The sequence below is a fragment of the Atractosteus spatula genome, assembly GCF_055471065.1.
Source record: "Atractosteus spatula isolate fAtrSpa1 chromosome 10 unlocalized genomic scaffold, fAtrSpa1.hap1 SUPER_10_unloc_15, whole genome shotgun sequence".
Classification (NCBI taxonomy): domain Eukaryota; kingdom Metazoa; phylum Chordata; class Actinopteri; order Semionotiformes; family Lepisosteidae; genus Atractosteus; species Atractosteus spatula.
Genome location: NW_028296618.1, coordinates 452,229 through 474,089, shown reverse-complemented (window position 1 = coordinate 474,089; position 21,861 = coordinate 452,229). Strand labels below are relative to the sequence as shown.

Here is a 21,861-nt window from a genome sequence, read left to right as displayed (position 1 = left end):
CTTTTTAAATGTTCCAATATCTAATAATTGAACTGGTTCCTCAATGTCAATTTGGGGTACCACAGGGATCAGTGCTGGGGCCAATATTGTTCTCTCTGTACATGCTGCTGCTAGGTAGGATAATACGAAAACATAATATTAACTTTCATTCATATGCTGATGACACTCAAATAAACATTTTGTTTACACCTAACAACAACTCGTCTATTATCACTTTATTTAATAGATACTTTATTGATCCCGTGAGGGATCAATAAAGTATCTAATTGCATTAATGAAGTAAAGACTTGGATGTGTGAAAACATTTTGTTCCTCAACTCTGATAAAACAGGTTCTGTTGTTTGGTGGCTACAATACTGATAGGACTACTATAACTTCAGCACTTTACTCAGAGCATTCAAAAATTTGCCTCAAAGACTCAGCACATAACCATATTAGACGCAAGGCTCTCGTTTAACTCTCATGTTAAAAGAGTATCAAAACATACTTCCTACAGTTGAGAAAAATTGCAAAACTAAGGCAGTTTCTCTCCACTCAAGACACAGAGAAATTAATGCATGCTCTTGCATACAGCAGGTTAGACTACTGCAATGCCCCACTATCAGGTAGCAAAGACCTTTAGAGACCGCCGTGTATAAGCCCCACATAAGTGATGTGAACAAACAGCATTTTACAAAGGAGCTGCTTTGGAGTCGACAAAGCTCATCTTGGTCTCTCTGCACAGCCAAATTTCAAGTGATCAGCTCCGTGTACAGAAGGAAAGTGCATTTGGTACGAGATGCCATGAAACACCAGAAATACATTGAGAAAAGATGGCCTGTCGCTAGGGACCTTTATGCAGTTGAGAAGCATGCGAATAAAGGTGGTTTGTTTCCGCTTGGGAAACCTTTCGTTTAGGCGAAACCACTACAGAATGGAAAGCTGCAGGCACTACTGCTGCTGCTGCTGGTGACTCTTGTTGTGAATGCAAGGAGCTGCATCTCCAACATCCCTAACTTCCACTCGATAATCTACTGGACACACCTGCCCCTCACAGAGTCAGTGGAAAGACCCCTGAGTGGGAGTAACGGAAGGCAAAAGAGATAGGGGTCTCTCTCTTCTTCTCACAAGCTGTGGGACACAACAGACATACAGAATTTGCTGCAGCACCATTTTCATAAAATGCAATTATGTTGGATGAAATTGTCGAGCTGCTTCAACCTCTGGGGCAGGAAAGGCAGCCTCAGACATACCCACAGCCATGCCGGCTCGAAGTGGGGAAAGATTTTTCCCCAAACCACATCCAAGACCGGTGCCCTGAACTGCTTTGCCACAACCAGCCTGTGGAACACGATGGTGGTGCACCCCAGAAGGCTCACCCCATGGTCCCCCGTCTTCACTGTCATCTCCCTGAGCCATGCACCTGTCACAGCTTCTCCAGCCAGCTGTCCAGGAGGCTGAGTTTGAGTTGCTCAAAGTCCTGCAGGATCTAACTGCCAGACAGCTCATCGTCAACCTCCCGCACAGTGTCGACAATAGCTTGAGCAGGTAGAAAGCCATCCTTTATTTCGTAAAGAAGATCCCTGAACTAAGACAATTCAGCCTCATAGAAACATGTACTCCATCGAGACCTGAGCCAGGTGGTTGAGGAACAGAGGCTGCTCAAGCAGTATTCGTCCCACAATAGACACTTTTTTGGGAAAAAAAAATTGAATTGATGTATCATGTGAACCCTTGCTCTTAAGATGGAAAGAGATTGCATTTGGTATTGCATGCAATTAGATGCTAATTATTTTATTTACTTTGCCCTCTTGTTAAGATGTGTTACATCAGGAAAATAAAGTATATGCTCAGTAGAGGGGTTGTCATATTTTGTCTGTTAATCAAACATAATCAACAATTATGGACAACCATTTTTTGCCATGGTTGTGAATTATAATGCCTTCAAAGTCACATTTAAACTTTCTGTAAAATTAAAAAAAAAACAGAAATAAAAGCGGGCACTGATTTGTGTCCAGAATACTCCAACGTAACAAATCCTGCTCCAGAAATGGTCTCTTCTCCCCTTTTGAGCCACTGCCCACCAAAAGGTCTCTACGTGTCTCTGTTAGGAAGATGTCAAGATGCTGAGCCTGTGCTGTGCTTCAGTGGCGGGTGTAGAGGACACGCTGTTGTACATGGAATGCAAATTGAGCTCCTTGGACATGAAAACTGACAGATGGTATAAACTTCTCTCAATATACAGGAGATCCTGTGTCTGAAATCCTGAGGTGCCTTTCTTCCTGTCTTGTCATACAGAATGTATCATTAAGGACAATCACATATGGCTTGATTTTGTTACTAGAAGTATTTATTTCCTTTCTTGGAACAACGTGTTTTTCGAGAAATTCATACAATTTGCGAAATATGAAATACAAATCTTGCTTATGTTGCAGAATAAATACTGCCAGCTGGGAAGAATATGACAGCATTTTTTTTCTTTAACCAAAAACCTGCAAAGGGAGACGTTTTCGTTGTGGAAGGGCAAAACAGTAAATATGTTCCGTTTCACAAAATTCACACTTACGAACGGCGCAAGTCGCAGGTGATTCACTCCTCTTGACTAGGTGGCGCTAGGAGGTGCAGTTAAGTTTATATCAGGCTGCAGAAACTCCTCTTTCTCAGCTCCGCTTCTCGATTGTTTTGAAGTCGCGGCCGCGCTAACGAATGACGTCATCACACGGCGCTACACAACATAGCTGTGGGTGCTTGAATGATTTTCTTTCTATAAAGAAGAAAGTTGTTTTTTTTAATAACTTCAGTTTCTGAAAACGTAGCATCTTGTCAGCTGTGTTTATGCTTGAACAGAGCACAGCCCTGACAACAGAATCTGTGAAGAATAAAAATAAAGAAGCTGTTCTGTTTAAACATCGCAAGTCAGCCTTTGTTTCTGATCGACTCTGAAGAAGGATGGCGGAGTACTTGTTAAATCTGGAAATCCAGCTTGACTCGTTCATGCACGTTTTGCTCAAATCGATCGTGTATGAAGTGTCAGAAGTTTTTGGAAACAGGATGTCTGACTCAGAACGAGTTTGAAAACAAACTCCGCAGCGTCTCCCAGGTCCTGGTGAGACGGGCCGTGTTTAAAATCACACAGTGTGTGCAGGACATTGTCGGGAGTGAAATGGCGCAGCTGAAGAAGGAAAACGAGAGCTTGAAGTGGAGATTGCAGCTGTGGGAGGAGGATTCGGGAGCAAGAGGAGATCAGGGTACCCAGACGCTTCCCTGTGAAGTCACTGCAGAAATAAAAGAAGAAATGGACATGAAACTGTTGTCAGGTCAGTGTGGTGACGTGTATGAAGTCAGAGTATGTGTGTGTGTTTAAAACCAGTGTCTATAACTTCCTCACTGGTGAGGTCTGTGTCTGTATTAACTCCTCTGGAATATTAATCCACTATATCTGTATTAATCCCTCTCTCTCTTAGTGCATTGTTTATGTACCGTACTGTGAAGTAAGTATGTCTGTATTAACCCCTCTCTCAGTGCAGTGTTAATGTACTGGAGTGTCCAGTCAGTATGGCTGTATTTACCCCTCTCTGTCAGTGCAGTGTTAATATGCTGTAATTTCCAGTTTGTCCTTGTTTGTATAAAGTGTTAATGTACTGTAGTGTCTAGTCAGTATGTCTTTATTAAACCCTCTCTGTCTCAGTGTAGTGTTAATGTACTGTAGTGTCCAGTCAGTGTGTCTGTATTCACCCCTCTCTCTCTCAGTGCAGTGTTAATGTACTGGAGTGTCCAGTCAGTGTGTCTGTATTAACCCCCCTCTCTCTCTGCAGTGTTAATGTACTGTAGTGTCCAGTCAGTGTGTCTGTATTAACCCCCCCCCCCCCCCCTCAGTGCAGTGGTAATGTACTGTAGTGTCTAGTCAGTGTGTCTGTATCAAGCCCCCTCTCTCTCAGTGCAGTGTTCATGTACTGTAGTGTCCAGACAGTGTGTCTGTATTAACCCCCCCCCCCCCTCAGTGCAGTGTTCATGTACTGTAGTGTCCAGTCAGTGTGTCTGTATTAACCCCCCTCTCTCTCTCAGTGCAGTGTTAATGTACTGTAGTGTCCAGTCAGTGTGTCTTTATTAAACCCTCTCTGTCTCAGTGTAGTGTTAATGTACTGTAGTGTCCAGTCAGTGTGTCTGTATTAACCCCTCTCTCTCTCAGTGCAGTGTTAATGTACTGGAGTGTCCAGTCAGTGTGTCTGTATTAACCCCCCTCTCTCTCTGTGCAGTGTTAATGTACTGTAGTGTCTAGTCAGTGTGTCTGTATCAAGCCCTCTCTCTCTCAGTGCAGTGTTCATGTACTGTAGTGTCCAGTCAGTGTGTGTGAATCAACCCCTCTCTCTCTCAGTACAGTGTTAATGTACTGTAGTATCCAGTCAGTGTGTCTATATTAAACCCTCTCTGTCTCAGTGTAGTGTTAATGTACTGTAGTGTCCAGTCAGTGTGTGTGAATCAACCCCTCTCTCTCTCAGTGCAGTGTTAATGTACTGTAGTGTCCAGTCAGTGTGTCTATATTAAACCCTCTCTGTCTCAGTGTAGTGTTAATGTACTGTAGTGTCCAGTCAGTGTGTCTGTATTAACCCCCCCTCCCCTCTCAGTGCATTGTTAATGTACTGTAGTGTCCAGTCACTGTGTCTGTATTAACCCCCCCCCTCTCAGTGCAGTGTTGATGTACTGTAGTGTCCAGTCAGTGTGTCTGTATTAACCCCCCCCCCCTCAGTGCAGTGTTGATGTACTGTAGTGTCCAGTCAGCATGTCTGTATTAACCCCTTTTTCAGTGCAGTGTTAAAGTACTGTAGTGTCCAGTCAGTGTGTCTGTATTCACCCCTCTCTCTCAGTGCAGTGTTAATGTACTGTAGTGTCCAGTCAGTGTGTCTGTATTAACCCCCCTCTCTCTCAGTGCAGTGTTAATGCACTGTAGTGTCCAGTCAGTCAGTGTGTCTGTATTAACCCCTTTCTCTGATTGCAGTGTAGTGTTAATGTACTGGAGTTTCCAGTCAGTGTGCCTGTATGAACCTCTCTCAGTGCAGTGTTAATGTACTGTAGCGTCCAGTCAGTGTGTCTGTATGAACCGCTGGAGAGGTGCGTTCTTGCGGTTGGGAAGGTTGTGGGCTGCAGGAACATCAAGTCCGCTTCCCGCATGAGTGGAGGGATAGTTATTTTCCTGCAATCTATTGATCTGGCAAATGCCCTGGTGGTAAAGTGGGTTGTCCTGGACGGCACCTTCACCCCGGTGCTGCCGTTCACAGCCCCAGCTCGGAAGATCACCCTCTCCAATGTGCCTCCGTTCATGAGAAACGAGCTGCTGTAGAGGGAGCTGTCCTGTTACGGACAGGTGGTCTCTCCGATCAGGAGGGTCCCTCTGGGCTGCAGGGGACTTCAACTGAAGCATGTCATCTCTTTCCGAAGACAAGTCTACGTGATCTTAAAAAAACCCCATGGAAGAGATCAATGTGGATCTTAAATTTCGGATTGACACCTGTGATTATGTTGTATTCGTGACTTTGGAATTGACGAAGTGCTTCAGGTGCGGGAGCGAGGGGCATGTGGTGAAGAATTGCCAGGAGGCCAGGAGACAGTGTCAGGCAGCGGGGAGTGGAGCAGTGCAGGGAGGCAGCAGGGAGGCAGAGCCCACGGCCGGGGTGCAGGAGAGGAGATCGCTGGAGGGGGCAGGTGAGCCCGAGCTGGTGGTGTCCCATGCAGGAGAACAGATAGCAAAGAGTGGACCACCTCAGCCCTCAGATGGGAGCTCCCCACACCGGGGAGCAAGATACGAGCGCTGGCGGAGCAGGGGAGCTGCAGAGCCCCGCTGCTCAGGAGAGTCAGGGAGAGAGAGCAGGCAGTGACACCGACGGAGGAAAACTCGTCACAAGTGGCAGCGAAAACTGTAGACACAGTGTGGGGAGGAAATTAATTAACATCCAGAAAAATAGACAATGGTTTTAAGACACCGTGGAGAAAGCGCACGAAAAAATCTATGCAGAGTGCGGTGCAGAAAAAGCACAGCACAGAGAGCTCGGTGGAGGGCGGCTCTGTCGCCGGCCCAGGGGCCGCGAGTGACTCCGACACTGGGAGAGTAAGGACGCGCTGGAGTGTCCTCGCCGCCGCCGCCCGGAGCTCCTCGGAGTCCGGGAGCAACGATGACGAGGGCGGCTTCCCAGACTCCTCTCTCGCCTCGGGCTCCTCGGCCCGGCAGAGCTGCAGAGTAGGCTACAGTTTCCAGAGCATCAGGGAGTTCTTAGAGAAGACTAAAGGTAAGAGGGGAACTGTGGTCGAGGACTTTTTTCCCGACACTGAGCTCTTTGTCCTCTCCGCGACCCACCATCTGAAAAGGCTCAGGTGCGAATGACTTCAGCGATCAAGAGAGATGGTGCCTGAAGAGCTTATTGGGTAAGATCAGGGCAGGACCGCGGAATGCACCTCAGCACGAATGAGTCCCGTCTCTTACATCACATCACTATCCGTCTGCGTGCTATGTGTCTGTTTGTGTTTTATGTTGTTTCTTTTTTTCTTTTCCGCAAACATGGGCGGCATTAGAATAGGGAGTTTGAACACCAATGGGTGCCGGAGGGCTTTGAAGCGAGCTGCGGTGTTGGAGGTCATCAAAGAAAACAGCCTGCAGGTGACGTTCCTGCAGGAGACCCACACCGACAGCTCCAACATCATTGCCTGGCAGCGGGAGTGGCAGGGGGACATTGTGTACAATCATGGGTCCCCTGTGAGCGCGGGGATCACGGTGCTGTTCTCTGTGGGGTTCAAGCCCCTCTCTATCGCCGTCCATGAGGTTGTGAAAGGTCGCCTTTGACTCATGCGAGTAGTTTACAGGAAGAAAACCTTTGTTTTTATTAACATTTACGCATCCACAGACGGCGGAGAGAGGGTCACCTTCTTCAGGGAGCTTGAAAATGCGCTGGTGACCTGCCAGCCTGAAGAGCTGGTCTTCCTGGGGGATGATTTTAACTGCACAGAGAGCAGCACACTGGACAGGAATTATGCAGGAATCACGGAGAGCCACATGGCCTGTCGGCCAGGGAGCTGCGCAGGATCCTTGTCAAATCTGACCTCACTGACATCTGGAGGAGATGTCATGGGGACACGAGGCAGTACACCTGGGCCCAGGTCTGAGGGAACACCCTCTCTCTGGCCAGGCTTGACCGCATCTACTGCCGTAAACATCATTACAGCATCGTCAAGCAGTACTCCCATCTGTCCAGTGGGCCTGTCGGACAACTGTCTCACCATCTGCACAGTCGTCGTCCCATCAGTGAGGTCCCGCAGTGCCTACTGGCACTTTAATACCCAACTGCTTGACGATGCTCACTTCTGTGACTGCCTCGTGTTCTTCTGGTAGCAGTGGAGGAGTCAGAAAGCCCACTTTGTCTCCCTGAGGCAGTAGTGGGATACTGGGAAGGTGCAGATTCGCCAGTTCCACCAGCAGTACACTGGAATTGTCACGAGAGGTATCCGTGAGTCCATGAAGGCTCTGGAGAGAGACATTCTGGAGCTCCACCAGGCTCTGGAGTGTTGTGCAGACAGGAGGCTAATTGATAACCTCCACACTCAAAAAGAATCACTCATTGGCCTTCTGGACACAAAAGTACAGGGAGCTCTAATAAAATCTAGGGTTCAGAGTGCATCACAGGTAGACGCCCCGACTCGCTACTTCTTTGGCCTAGAGAAGAAACCGGGCCAGAGCAGGCAGAACCTCTGCCTGCGCTCGGAGACAGGGCAGGAGCTGCACGAGGCTGGGCAGATCCAGGAGAGGACCATGCAGTTCTACAAGACACTCTTCTCCAGCGAGGCAAGTGAGGACTTGGTCTGCACACGCAGGTTCCTTGAAGACCTTCCACAGGTCCCCGAAGAGGAGGGGGCATGGCCGGAGAGGCCTCTATCCCTGGAGGAGCTCTCCACTGCACTCAGTGTCTTGAGTAATGGTATGACCCCTGGCCTTGATGGCTTGCCGGCCAAATTCTACTGTGCCTTCTGGGCCGTGCTGGGACCTGACCTGCTGGATGTGTTCTCGGAAAGTCTGGAGCACGGGGACCTGCCACTGAGCTGCAGGAGAGCTGTTGTCACCCTGCTGCCTAAGAAAGGGGACCTGTGTGACATTAAGAACTGGAGACCTGTTGCCCTGCTGTGTGTGGATTATAAAATCCTGTCCAAAGCTCTGGCCAACAGGCTGAGGGTGGTGCTGGGATCAGTGGTGCAGTCCGAACAATCGTACTGTGTACCCAGAAGGACAATCTTTGATAATATATTTCTGATTTGAGATGTTGTGGCCACCTCCAGACTATTGGGTTTAGATACTGGTCTCATTTCGTTAGACCAGGAAAAGGCCTTTGATAGGGTTGAACATCAGTATTTGTGGAGAACCATGAGGTTTTTCGGATTCAGCTCTGTCTTTGTTGCCATGATTCAGGTGCTGTACAGTGACATCTTCAGTGTGCTAAAGGTCAACAGAGGGCTGAGTGCTCCGTTTCCAGTGCAGAGGGGAGTCAGGCAGGGCTGTGCACTCTCAGGAATGCTCTACTCCCTTGCCATTGAACCTCTGCTACATCAGCTGCGCCGGGTCATCAAGGGGCTGTCCATCCCGGGCTGCCCCAATTCTACTGTCAAGATGTTGGCATACGCTGATGACATCATGGTCGTGGTCGGAGGAGAACAGGATGTCAGGGCGCTACAGACAACTTTGAATGATTTCCAGTGGCTATCATCAGCCAAAGTAAACTGGGCCAAGAGTAGCGCCCTACTCCTGGGAGAGTGGAGCGAGACGGGTCCCCCAGTCTTGCCAGAGAGGTTCAGCTGGACCAGAGGAGGACTCAAATACCTGGGGTTGTACCTGGGGGACAAGGCCAGTGTGAGGAAGAACTGGGAGGGGCTCCTCGAAAAAGTGAAAGGTCGGCTGGACCGCTGGCGCTGGCTGCTCTCCCAGATCTCCTACAAAGGCCGGGTTCTGATTGTCAACACCCTGGTGGCTTCAATGTTGTGGCATTGCCTGCTGTGCCTGGAGCCAGCAGCTGGACTGATCGAGGAGCTGCAGGCCACGCTTCTCGACTTCTTCTGGGATGGACTGCACTGGCTGTGGAGGGGTGTCCTCTATTTGCCCAGAGAGGACGGAGGACAAGGACTCGTTGACATCCGGAGCCGGGTGGACGCCTTTCGTATGCAGGCAGTACAGAAGCTGCTGTATGGCCCGGCCTCGCTGTCCTGGAAGGAGCTGACCTTCACCCTGTTGCGTCTAGCAGGACACTTCGGGATCGACTCTGTTCTCTTCCTGATGGACACCAGCAGGGTTGACCTGTCTCCACTGCAGCCTTTCCAGCGTAGTCTCCTGAAAGCCTGGCGGCATCTGCACGTGCGGAGAGAGGAGGAGCGGCCCAGTCTATACTGGACACTCTGAGAGCCACTAGTACACAATCCGTGAATGGACACAGAACTGGGCCGCTCCTTGGACTTTACCAGCAGACTGGTCCGCGCCAATGTCACACAACTCCACCACCTGCTTGACGTGGATCAGGACTGCTGGCGCAGCATGGAGTGGGCATGTGACGCTCTGGGACTACACTCGCGGCGGTGTGTGGACGGGTTTCTTACTCAGCTTTGCTCTGCTCTGCTCTGCCTCTTGAGGAGATGCTGCTAGTCCAGGATCTGTTTGAGGAACGCCACCTTCCAACCACACAGCCTCCTTTCCCTGGTCTGCTAGTGTCTCCTGCACTCAGTCCCGGGCCGACAGGATCTCTCCTTGAGTCCCTTGCTTCAGAGGAGAGGTCTCTGGCTGGTGTTGGGGGGAAGTGTCTATATAGACTAGTTGTAACATCTAGACACCAAGCCCAGCTGTCTGCACTCCCTGACACTCCCTGGAGGGCTCGTCTGGGGGTGCCAGATGGTGTCCGGCCTGCCTGGGGTAGCCTCTACAGATTTCCCCTCAACAAAAGGGGCCTGTCCCTTCTGCGCTCAGAGGGAGACGGTGTTCCACTACTACAGTGCCTGCCCCCACCTGTCGCCCATGTTTGCCGTGTTGATTTGGCTCTTCATCAACCTTGGCCTGGCCTTCAATTACATTATTTTCATGTTCGGGGTGGGTCATACGAAAAAACAAAAAACTCAGACCCTCCTCGCCAACTTTCTACTGGGCCAGGCCAAACTCACCATCTACAAGACTCTGAAAAATAAGATCTCTGGTTCCGGGTCTGTAGACTTGGTGAGGATGTTTGAAGGGTTGGTGAAGAGCAGGATGTCGTTAAAATATATGTTTTATATTATCTCATAATGACTGTGGAACATTTGAAAAGCATTGGTGTTTTGGAAACGTGCAGGATTGTGAATAAAAAATTAATATTCCAATTATGATTTTATTTTAATAATTTTTAAGGTGGGGTCCTAAGAATCAAGATTCATACTTTCTTTATTTTTTCTGTCAATAAAGATTGATTGAACACTGTCTCTCAGTGTAGTGTTAATGTGCTGTAGTGTCCAGTCAGTATGTATGTATTAACCCCCCTCTCTCTCAGTGCAGTGTTAATGTACTGTAGTGTCCAGTCAGTGTGTCTGTATTAACCCCTCTCTCTCAGTGCAGTGTTAATGTACTGTAGTGTCCAGTCAGTGTGTCTGTATTAACCCCTCTCTCTCAGTGCAGTGTTAATATATTGTAGTGTGCAGTCAGTGTGTGTGAATCAACCCCTCTCTCTCTCAGTGCAGTGTTAATATACTGGAGTGTCCAGTCAGTGTGTTTGTATTAACCCCTCTCTGTCTCAGTGTAGTGTTAATGTACTGTAGTGTCCAGTCAGTGTCTATGTATTAACCTACCTCTCTCCGTGCAGTTTTAAAGTACTATAATATGCAGTCAGTGTGTCTGTATTAATCCCTCTCTTTCTCAATGCAGTGTTAATGTACTGTAGTGTCCAGTCAGCATGTCTGTATTAACCTGTCACTCAGTGCAGTGTTAATGTTCTGTAGTGTCCAGTCAGTGTGTCTGTATTAACCGCTCTCTCTCAGTGCAGTGCTAATGTACTGTAGTGTCCTGTCTGTCAGTCTGTCTGTATTTACCCCCCTTCTCTGAGCAGTCCATGGCTGTATAAATGCCTCCGTCTCAGTGCAGTGTTAAAGTACTGTAGTGTCCAGTCAGTGTGTCTGTATGAACCCCTCTCTTAGTGCAGTGTTAATGTACTGTAGTGTCCAGTCAGCATGTCTATATTAACCCCTTTCAGTGCAGTGCTAATATGCTGCAGTGTCCAGTCAGTGTGTCTGTATTTACCCATCTCTGTCAGTGCAGTGTTAATATGCTGTAATTTCCAGTTTGTCTAGTGCAAGTATTCACATTACTCCTATCCTGGAGTCCTTGCACTGGCTTCCTGTCAAGTTTTGTGATGCTTAACAATCCTCCTGCTTACCTATAAGGCTCTCTATGGCTTGGCACCTCAGTACCTGTCTGAGTTATCGCCCTACTCCCCACCTCACAACCTTCACTCTTCTAATTGTGTTCAACTATTTGTCCCCCAGTCCTTCTACACTCTATGGGTGACATGGCCTTCTCCTGTTTTGCCCCAAGCTCTAGAACTTTCTCCCCAAGGATATCAGAGTCACTTTCTCTAAGCTTCTTCAAATCCAGACTCAAAACCTTCTTCTTCAGAAGAGCCTTTATTTATCTGTTCTTTACCCCTCTGCTCCTACTGGACTTAGTACCACCATCTACTGACTCGTCTAACTATATTCTCATCATGCTTATATTGTGTCTTTTTTGTTGTTGGCCTTCTGTAAAGTGCTTTGAGAAGCCACCTTTAAAGGTGCTATATAAAATAAAGTTTATTATTATTATAAAGTTATTGTTTTCTTTTCCTGTATTTACAGGCACAGAGACCAGTGCTCTCTCTGATGCTGGGGACATGGCTCCTCTTGAACAGCAGCACAGTGAGGAGGAGTGGGGCTCCAGTTTGGTGCAGGAGAGAGAGCTCACTGTCGCAGAAGGGAAAGAGACACTCAGTGAGCAGCACACAGAGAGCAGACAGAGTGTCGAGGATCTGGACTCTGTGACCATGATGAAGACAGAGCCTGAGAGTGAGACACCTGGGCTCTTAGTATGTGATGATTTTATAGATAAGATTAATAATCTGGACTCGAACAATATTACACAAGGTTGTAATGAACTGGGCTGTGTCTCTGTACGAGAGCACAGTGAAGAACTGGATGTTTTAAATCTTACAGAACAGGACATGAAGTCCAAGTTGATTGACGCTGCAGAGCAGCAGACTGATGTACCTGGTGAAGAGAACAGTACTGAGTCACAGCACACAGAGAGGAGTCAGTACAGGGAGGAGCAACAGCAGCTCCTACAGGGCTTGATAATTAGGCCTTGTTCTGTTCAAGTGGAGAGACTGTCATTGCAGAGACTCAAACAATCATATGATCCCTTAGTATCTGATGGCTTTACACACAGGTTTACTAATCTGGTTACTGAGAAAATTGTTAAAAGTTTTAATGAACTGGAGAGTAGGTCTGTTCTTGGGCAAAGAGGAGAACAACTGAATGAACTAGACAGTTTTAGTCTCAGAGAGCTGGAGAAGGAGCCCCGGATGATTCACACTGCTGAGCAGCACACTGAAGGACATGGTGGAGAAAACAAATCTCAGCACACGGAGCAAGACCATTCCATGGAGCATTGGCAGAATAAGAGACCCCAGTACAATCAGAGAATGAGGAAGAATCACTCAAGGCCTTGCTCAGATGGAGTGGACAAACTGCCATTATGGCACAGAGAGGAGCAGCGTTTCTGTCAGTCTAGCAAATCAAAACCCGACCAGCACCTTCAAACGGGAGAGAGACCATTCAGCTGCAGTCAGTGTGGGAAGAGTTTTATTCAGTCAAGTGACTTTAAAAGACACCAGCGTATTCACACGGGAGAGAGACCTTTCAGATGTAGTCATTGTGGGAAGAGTTTTAGTCACTTGCAGCTCTTAAAACAACATCAGCACATTCACACAGGAGAGAGACCGTTCAGCTGCAGTCAGTGTGGGAAGACTTTTAGACAGTCAAGTAATTTAATAACCCACCAGCGCATTCACACAGGAGAGGCACCATTCAGCTGCAGTCAGTGTGGGAAGAGTTTTAGTCAGTCACATGCCTTAAAATCCCACCAGCACATTCACACAGGAGAGAGACCATTCTGCTGCAGTCAGTGTGGGAAGAGTTTTAGTTGGTCATGTAACTTAATAACCCACCAGCGCATTCACACAGGAGAGAGACTGTTCACCTGTAGTCAGTGTGGGAAGACTTTTAGTCAGTCAAGTAATTTAATAACCCACCAGCGCATTCACACAGGAGAGAGACCATTCAGCTGCAGTCAGTGTGGGAAGAGTTTTAGTCAGTCAAGTAGCTTAATAGCCCACCGGCGCATTCACACAGGAGAGAGAGCATTCAGTTGCAGTCAGTGTGGGAAGAGTTTTAGTCAGAAAAGCCACTTACAATCACACCAGCGCATTCACACAGGAGAGAGACCGTTCAGCTGCAGTCAGTGTGGAAAGAGTTTTAGTCGGTCAAGTAGCTTAATAACCCACCAGCGCATTCACACAGGAGAGAGACCATTCAGCTGTGGTCAGTGTGGGAAGAGTTTTAGTCAGTCAAGTAGCTTAATAGCCCACCAGCGCATTCACACAGAAGAGAGACTGTTCAGCTGCAGTCAGTGTGGGAAGAGTTTTATTCAATCGCATGACTTAAAAAAGCACCAGCGCATTCACACAGGAGAGAGACCATTCAGCTGCAGTCAGTGTGGGAAGAGTTTTAGTCAGTCAAGTAGCTTAATAGCCCACCAGCGCATTCACACAGGAGAGAGACCGTTTATCTGCAGTCAGTGTGGGAAGAGTTTTATTCAATCGCATGACTTAAAAAAGCACCAGCGCATTCACACAGGAGACAGACCATTCAGCTACAGTCAGTGTGGGAAGAGTTCCAGTCAGGTGACTTAAAAAAACCAATTTAGTCACCAGGTTTTTTATTTAATCATAGTCTAAGTCAAGTCAACTAAAATGTCTTTAGTTCAAGTGGGTAGGTGCGTCAGCATGTGACATCCGAAGAAGGCTCCACAGCCGAGACATTTATTTTCTTCTCTTTTCAGCATGGAACAAACCTTTACTTGTTCCCAAAATGTCTATTAGTCATAGTCACTTTGTAGTCACCCAATTTTGAGTTCGTCTGGTCAGTTAAATTTTGACTATACTCTTATTTACAGTTGACTAAAACAGAAATAGTTCTTGTCACAGAGTTTAATTTATGTGGATAAGAGAGCATATATATCAAATACAAGAAATATTTATGCAATAAAGGGTAAATAATAAAGAATAAGATACTGTATGAATCTCTTTTAATAAGAAAATCTATTTTGGCACCGTTAGTAATACTTCAATTTTTTTTTCAATGCAACTGCAGACAGGACAAGCTATATATACAGTGCCTTCAGAAAGTACTCACACCCCATTGTTTATTTCTCATTCTGCTGTGTTGCAAAGTCAAATTAAATCATATTTAAATGTTTTTCTCCACTCCTGTAGAAGCAATTCTTTATAATGTTCAAATGAAATTAAGTATTTATAATTCTGAAGACATCTATTAAAAATAAAAATGGAAAATTACTTAATTGATAAGTATTCACTCCCTTTGTTTCAACAACCTAATTTGGGTCAATTATCTTGAGAGATCACACTAAATACATTAACAAGGTACACCTGTGTTCATTTCAAATTCACCGGTGTTCAATTGCTTGATTGCACAATAGATATCACTGACTGTGAGGTCTCACTGAAACAGCAGATCAGATCAGTCCTGCTGTCATGAAGACCAAGGAGCTACCTTTGGAACTTTGAGATGAAGTTGTTAGGAGGAAAAAAAACTGGAGAAGGTTATAAAAAGATTGGCAAAGTTTTGAACCTTCCTAGGAGCACCGTTAAATCCCATTGTAACTAAATAGAAAAAACATGGCAAAACCCAGACACTACTAAGATCAGGCCCTCCTACCAAATTGAGCAACCGGACAAGAATGGTGATTGTCAGAAAAGTGACCAAAAGTGGCCAGCTCCAACACTGACAGAGTTGCAGAGCTTTTTGGCTGAAATGGGAGAAACTGCAGACACAAACAATCTCTTGTAATACAATACTTTTGTAAATGAGAAATGTAAATCTTTCATTTTGAAAAACAAATGTTCTTGAATAAAAAATATTTTTGATTCATAAATGTGTTGAATTTAGTGTTCTTAAAACGAGGAAAAAATGTTAAAATGTGGAGGTGTAATGGGAACAAAATGCAACAAAATTCCACTGGGTGAATACTTTCTGAAGGCACTGTATATACACTCATCTACTGTGACAAGACCCTGCTGACACTACCCTGACTCAGGTAATTCACACACACAAAAACACAAGACAAAAGGCATTTTAAGGTCAAGCAGGATTTAACACAACAGAGTGTAGAAGAAGCTACACCACTCCATAACCCTGCTTCACAACAACTAACACTCATCTTCTAACTCTGCTGGTATTCTCAAGCTAACCCTGTCAGCCTGTTGAAGGTGTAACTGACAGGTATCACATGATGCACAGTTTATATGCACATCCTATTCACTCCCGGAAAGATACCAGTGTGCAGCATTAATGTATCAGCTACTACCAGAAATATTTGTTTATGGATAATGTCATAATGCATTTATTTTACATTGTTAGAGAGTGAGACTGCAGGGAGGAATAAAGATTTCATGATACTATTACTGTTACACCTGTAGCGGCAAGGCTTATTAAAATACAGGAATTAAGTTTTGCGCTCTCTTGCCAGTGAGGCCCCATCTCTCTCTTCATCTCTGTGGTGCAGCCACAGATAAGCTATTCATGCAGGCTGATTTAAGGTTTCTTTGATAAGGGACAGCTCCCAAATGGGGATGCACTTAGCTAAGCCTGGCTATCATGATCAATGGTCATCCATTGGCGCCTATCTGTCTAGGGAGTGCCAGATGGACATCTGGACTGCATTCCTAAGTGTCAGGGGTGAGTTACTCACATCTCACCTTGATCAACCAATCAGGAACTGGTAGGGCCGAGTAACCCACGTGGGTCTCTGATGCCCATTAAACTTTCAGCCAATGAACGACCTGAAGTTCCTCCAGGTAAAAACAGGCAACACAGAGGGCCTGAAGAAGAATTCCAAAAAGAACAATTCCAGGGGTGTGAATGATTCCAGGACAGGACGGCCCGCAGGCCAGAACAGTTGGGAAGTGCAGGACATTCTCGCAGCACGCCTCCTGACCATCCTGAGACTCAGCCAGGACCACCATGTAACGGCCAGTGTGTCCGAGTGCCAGAACTTTCCTTGTTCTAAGAGTCTAGAGCGGAGGTTGCCAGCGCGTAACCAGAGGATCCACCCGAGGTTAGCACCAGCAGCAGGCCTCGTGAACAGGTCGGAACTGTGGACAGCTGAATCAGTATTCAGAACTAGCGTTTCATCAGGAACGAACCGTTCTTCTTCCTGACCAGCTGGGACCCACAGTCAGTTTTCTCCTGTGCACAAACTTTGCTAGTTAAAGCCAACACTAACTAGCCGGTCTTCAGAGAGCAGCGCAGCAGGAATCTCTCCAGCCGCACCGAGCACCGCTTGGCACCTAGCCAGAGAGCACGGATTGGACAGCAACAAGCCTGCAACTGTTTCTTTGTCCGGGGGAGATCTGAATCCCCAGAGATTGGATGAGTATTCAACTTCACTGCATTACTGCTCGAGAATTCAATTGTTATCCCAACCAGTTGATATCAATTTAATTCCTAAGAGTTATGTACTTGTTTTGAGTATCTAATGTAGAAGTTGTAACCAAGTTCATTCAAGAAACGGTCTAAATGAATGATATACTGAATGTATGTCCTCTTGATATGTGTAACTCTTTGTAACTGAATGAATATATACCTTTTGTTTTCTGCTTACCCTCACGATAAGATCTGTTAGATTTACATGCACCTTCTATGTATTAATAAATGTATTTTAGTGTATTAGTACCTGTGTGTGTGCGTTGTTTGAGTTATACCGCATGGTTGGATTCTAAGGCCATTAAAAGAATCATTTTGCGATTTACTGCCACAATTAATTATTGTCCCAGTAAATGCCCAAACCCCTACAGAACTGGTGCCTCATGAGAGCACACTACAACAGCATTCTGACCTTTTTTTTATTTGGTAGCTAGTACTGAATTGATCCCAGGATGTCATCCATTTGTTTCCTGAAAGAAAACTATCCCACCACCCTTTGTGTGAGCTACTGTCTCCCATGCTCATTTTTAAATGTACTTCCCTGTGGTTTCCATTTGTGAAACAACTTGGATATTTAGCTTGTTCCATGCTCCCACATCCCTTTGTGTAAAGGAGTGCCTCCCTTCCTGACTGGAGGACCTCATCTAGCTGTCTTGAATGAAGTCAGGGTATCGGCTTCAACACTATCACTGGGCAGCATGTTCCACACACCTACAGCTGCTTTCGTAAAGAAGCCAATTTGAAATTCACTTGTGCCCTCTAGTGTACTAGTACAGTGTACAGTAACACTTTGGTATTTATGAGGGTTAGGTGCCTTGAGGTCTCCTCAGATGGTGAATTTTCAAACATGGAACTTAATGCCTTGCGGGAAAATATGTGTGGTTCCACAGTTCACAAAACCATAATTATTTTTGTTATAACTATATCAGAAATAAGTGATATTAGTTATTAGTATTTTTAAAGAAAATTAGTACTGAAAACTTCAGAAAAGCATTCCGTCCTCCCTATAATTCTAATTATTGTATGTGCAAACTAATAAGATCACTGCTATATAACAGATTACCATGTACTGGACTAAGTTTTTCTTTTCATTGTTGTGTGCATTTTCTTTCCTTTTAGATCTTATTTTTATTATTGTTAAAAAATGCAGCACTATCGTCTTGTAATGACGTTTATTACCTCACAGGAATAACTGACAGGAAAGTAAATTGAAATTGATAGTTTAGGGATTCATGGAAGATATTTGTTTTAATAATATTTCTTTTATCTGGCAACACAACACTGAGTCGCGCACAGGCACTGCTCTGGTAACAGGTCCACATACAAGCCACTTCTTACGCTTTCCTGAAGGAAACTGAACAACTGAAGCATTACCCAGGATGCACTGCTCCAGAATCATGTTAAGTCATGTTAATGCAGTTGTGCCTTATAACATTGTAAAACCTTATAACACTTTTGTGCAAAGAAGCGAAATCATGAATATTGAACACGGTTTTACTACAGAAAGTTGGCTGTTAGTAGCTTAGAGTTTAATGAATAAACCGCCTTTTCTAATTTTCTGAATTTTAATTTTCTGCCAGGAACTGAAATTAGTACTGGGTCCATCTCCAGGAATTGTGTGTGCCCTACCAGTTGGATTCAGTAAGGTGGTTACTCTAAGGAAACTGTACTTGAATATTACCATACAAGAGGAAGACGCTATATTAGGTAATATCAGATTAATCCATCCATCCATTTTCTAAAGTGCTTTATACAGTACAGGGTCATGAGGAAGCCAGAGCCTATCTAGCAAGTAACAGGGGTAAGTCAGGATACACCCTGGATGGGATGCCAGCCCACTGCAGAGCAGACAGATACAAACATACATGCACACTCAGATCAGGGTCTGTTCACCTACCAGCACTGCCAGTGGAATGTGGGAGGAAACCCACATGAGCACAGGGAAAACATGCAAACTCCATGCAGACAGCACTGAAATTGAACCCAGGGCCACTGCGCTACAAGGCTAACCCTAACCCTGAACTGGAATAAGTGGTTAGAAAAAGGGTGGATGGATGAGTCAGACTAACAAAGATCTATTGGAATGAATGGCTACTCCTGACCAAGACTGGGAAGCAGTTTTTAGGTGATCAAAACATGATTCCAGAAATATTGTGCCAGAGCAAACAAATATGGGTGTTTGGACTGCATTTTCTTCTAAAACATCAAACCATTTTATCTTTAAAAACACTTAACATGACCGAACAGATGTGTTCCTTGGAGCAATACGAATGCAAAAAATATTGCTGCATGAATCTAAATATCTGCCTTAACTGCATTCCATCTTAAATTTCCAAACTTATTTATGTAATCAACTACAAATTTCCCTTTATAAATGCGATAGTGTGTGACAAGTAGAAGCTACATTAATGCTTACAAATAACCAAAATGTAAGTCTTACAAAAGTACTGATGGAAAGTTAAAGGACGAAGGAATAGAGCGCACTTTGGGAGTTGTCACAGCATTGTTTGAAAAGGCACAAGCAGATAAATTAAGAATACCAATACCAAAATGAATCAAGGTAAGGACAATGCTGAGGTCAAATCAATATACAGTAATTATTATTGGGAAAACTCCTACTGTATTATTGCAATGTGATTGCACTGCCCTTCTTGGTGAAAGAACCAGAGGCTGTGGTTTTCAGGAGGAGTGACCAGTCATCGTCTGCACCAGTAACAGTATGAAGCTGCTGATGGGTGGTTTTTGTTTTTTTGTTTCTGTTTCAGCGTGGCTTTTCACACATTTCCCACTCTTGTCCAGCTTTGTATTGGAAAGTGACTCCTGTCCTGCATTGGAAGGCATCATCAGCCCCCTGCCTTGCGCTAGCCTGCAGGAGCTCAGACTGGGCTGCATAGCGTTCACCGGTTCTCAGCTGAGCTCTTTTGGTGAGCCGTTTCCTTCTGCCAATGAGTCTGTGCCATGTTCTGATGGATCATATTCCAGATTGTTGTTCTAGCAGTTCTTATCCACACCAACGGGTTTTAAAGAGTTTATCAAAACTAGTAACCCTGGCCTAGACTTTTTCACATATTACTGACAAAATAATGTCAAAATAACAAAAGTCTACAGCTCATCCCAAATCAATTAGAAATCTAAGACAGAATGTAACTTGCATGAGTAGTTCACTGCTTTTGCTATGAAACACTTGAATCCAGGGCATTACCCTCAACAACATGCCTGGGTATCTTGTTCTGCACTCTCATAGTTTCCTTCTGTCCTCTTTGGTTCACATTTCACTGTTCATTCTGAAGATGTCCAGCCAGTGTTTCTATCTCATTTTCATTTGAAATTACTGTTTAGAGTGTCTGACCATTTGTTTTTCACTTGGAGGACGTATTTTACAGTGTGTGAATAAAAGTAAAATAAATTGTGATTCTAGGTTTATTTCCCTTGCACAACCTTTTCACAGATCAAACTGTACAGAAGGTATTCTATTTCTGGACATAATAGAAGAGAAAATGTAAGAGGTCTTTTATCAAGTAAACAATCACTCTAACAGTTGTAGTTGTGATCTCTGCTAATTGTAATGTTTTGTTTTTTTTCTCAGTTGCACAGCTTGGAAGATTCACAAATCTGAAAGTGCTGAAGCTGTGTAATGAAGTGTTTGAAACTGTGGAAGTAACGCCAGCTTTCGGTAGGTGGAAACTAACTTCTAAAAAGCCAGGCACTTCTCACTGAGTTATTGAAGCTTTCATGTGAACGACTCGTCTTATTGACAATGTGACTGTAACATATTTATGATTTGATCAAAAGTTCTTTGAGTTTTTTAATATAGGCGAAATGATTGTTTGCTCTGCAATTCAGCTCCAATTTCTTTGGGATGTTGGGCATGATTGTGTTGACCTAAAACCAATTAGCTTGCTCTGTCCATGGGTGGCACGGTGGCTCCCTGGGGTGTATTGCTGGGACATTGGCATTGCCTGTCATTGCATTAGCAGTTCTGGAGCCCTGGGTTTAATTCCGGTCCTGGGTTCTGTCTGTGGGGAGTTTGCATGTTCTCTCCGATTTAGTGTGGGTTTCTTTCAGATGCTCTGGTCTCCTCCCACAGTCCTCCCACAGTGGTAGGTTATATAGGTATGTGCACATCTAGATACATCCAGGATGTATCTGCCAGGCACGTGTTTCTTGCTGGGATAGACGCCAGCTGCCATGCAGCTCTGTACTGGATAACATGGCTAGAAAATGGATGGATGAATTTGGTTGACAGAATTATCAGTTTTTTCAAATACATTGCATAGATATTGTATTGTATGTGTGTCTATAAAACATTAAAATATCTACAGCTGGCATCTATATGTGCCCTGTGATGGAAAACCAAATGATGAAAACATTTGACTGTCCATTGGACTTGCTGTAACAGTCTTTAAACACAGGCTAATGCAGAGAAACAGACATGCACAAATACAGGCATAAGGCTCAGAAACAGGACTGTTTATTTATAGTGCAGGGAAATAAAAAACAAACTCCAAAGGAATAATCTAGCTCCTTTTCAGTCTCTCACTATCAGGAGTGGGCAGCTAAGCTAATTGCCAGCCTTAACTGAACAACTCTTAACTCCAGTCTCTCTCTCTCTGTGACTCTTCACAAAAAACATGTGACTTTTGGTAGCTTGAGCTTCCTTCTTTGTGATCTGACACCTGACCAATAATCTTCCACCAGCAGGTCTTGTGACAGCGGGCAGCAGCTCACACCCCACAGCATTCTGGGAAATGCGGTCCAGACAAGAACCTCAAGTTTGTCTTGACTCACTCCCCTCTTGCACATATTTGTACAGTATGTATAGTAAAGAGACTGAATGTCCTGAAGGGATAGGCTGAGGAGGATAGGATAGAGCTGAGTAAATAAGTGCTGCTAATTATCTGTGTTCTCACCTTGTGCACTGCAGAAACTTAAAAACCTTGAAGTCTTGCATCTGCCGTTTGGAAAAGGCATTAAAAAGGCAGCTGAGATGATTATTAAAGTTTGTCAAACTGCCGTGCTTGAGGTCCCTTCGAATGCACTCCTGTTTGAAAGATGACAGTCTTGTCACATTTGGTAAGTTGTACA

General features: G+C 45.1%; 1 protein-coding gene across 1 annotated transcript; it reads left to right on the top strand.

Moving 5' to 3' along the window:
* The first annotated feature begins 2,743 nt into the window (after positions 1-2,743).
* Positions 2,744-17,017, top strand: LOC148812855 (uncharacterized). The gene is made up of 2 exons (XM_088908471.1): positions 2,744-3,296; positions 11,854-17,017. Exons 1-2 carry the CDS (start codon positions 3,002-3,004, stop codon positions 13,962-13,964), a joined length of 2,406 nt encoding a protein of 801 aa, XP_088764597.1. The 5' UTR covers positions 2,744-3,001; the 3' UTR covers positions 13,965-17,017.
* The last annotated feature ends 4,844 nt before the right edge of the window (positions 17,018-21,861 follow it).

What these genes read in the sequence shown, in the direction of transcription:
- LOC148812855 (XM_088908471.1), top strand. Translation starts at nt 3,002, where the DNA reads ATGAAGTGTCAGAAGTTTTTGGAAACAGGATGTCTGACTCAGAACGAG. An exon ending in GGACATGAAACTGTTGTCAG is followed by an intron (nt 3,297 to 11,853) that starts GTCAGTGTGGTG and finishes CTGTATTTACAG; the next exon opens with GCACAGAGACCAGTGCTCTC.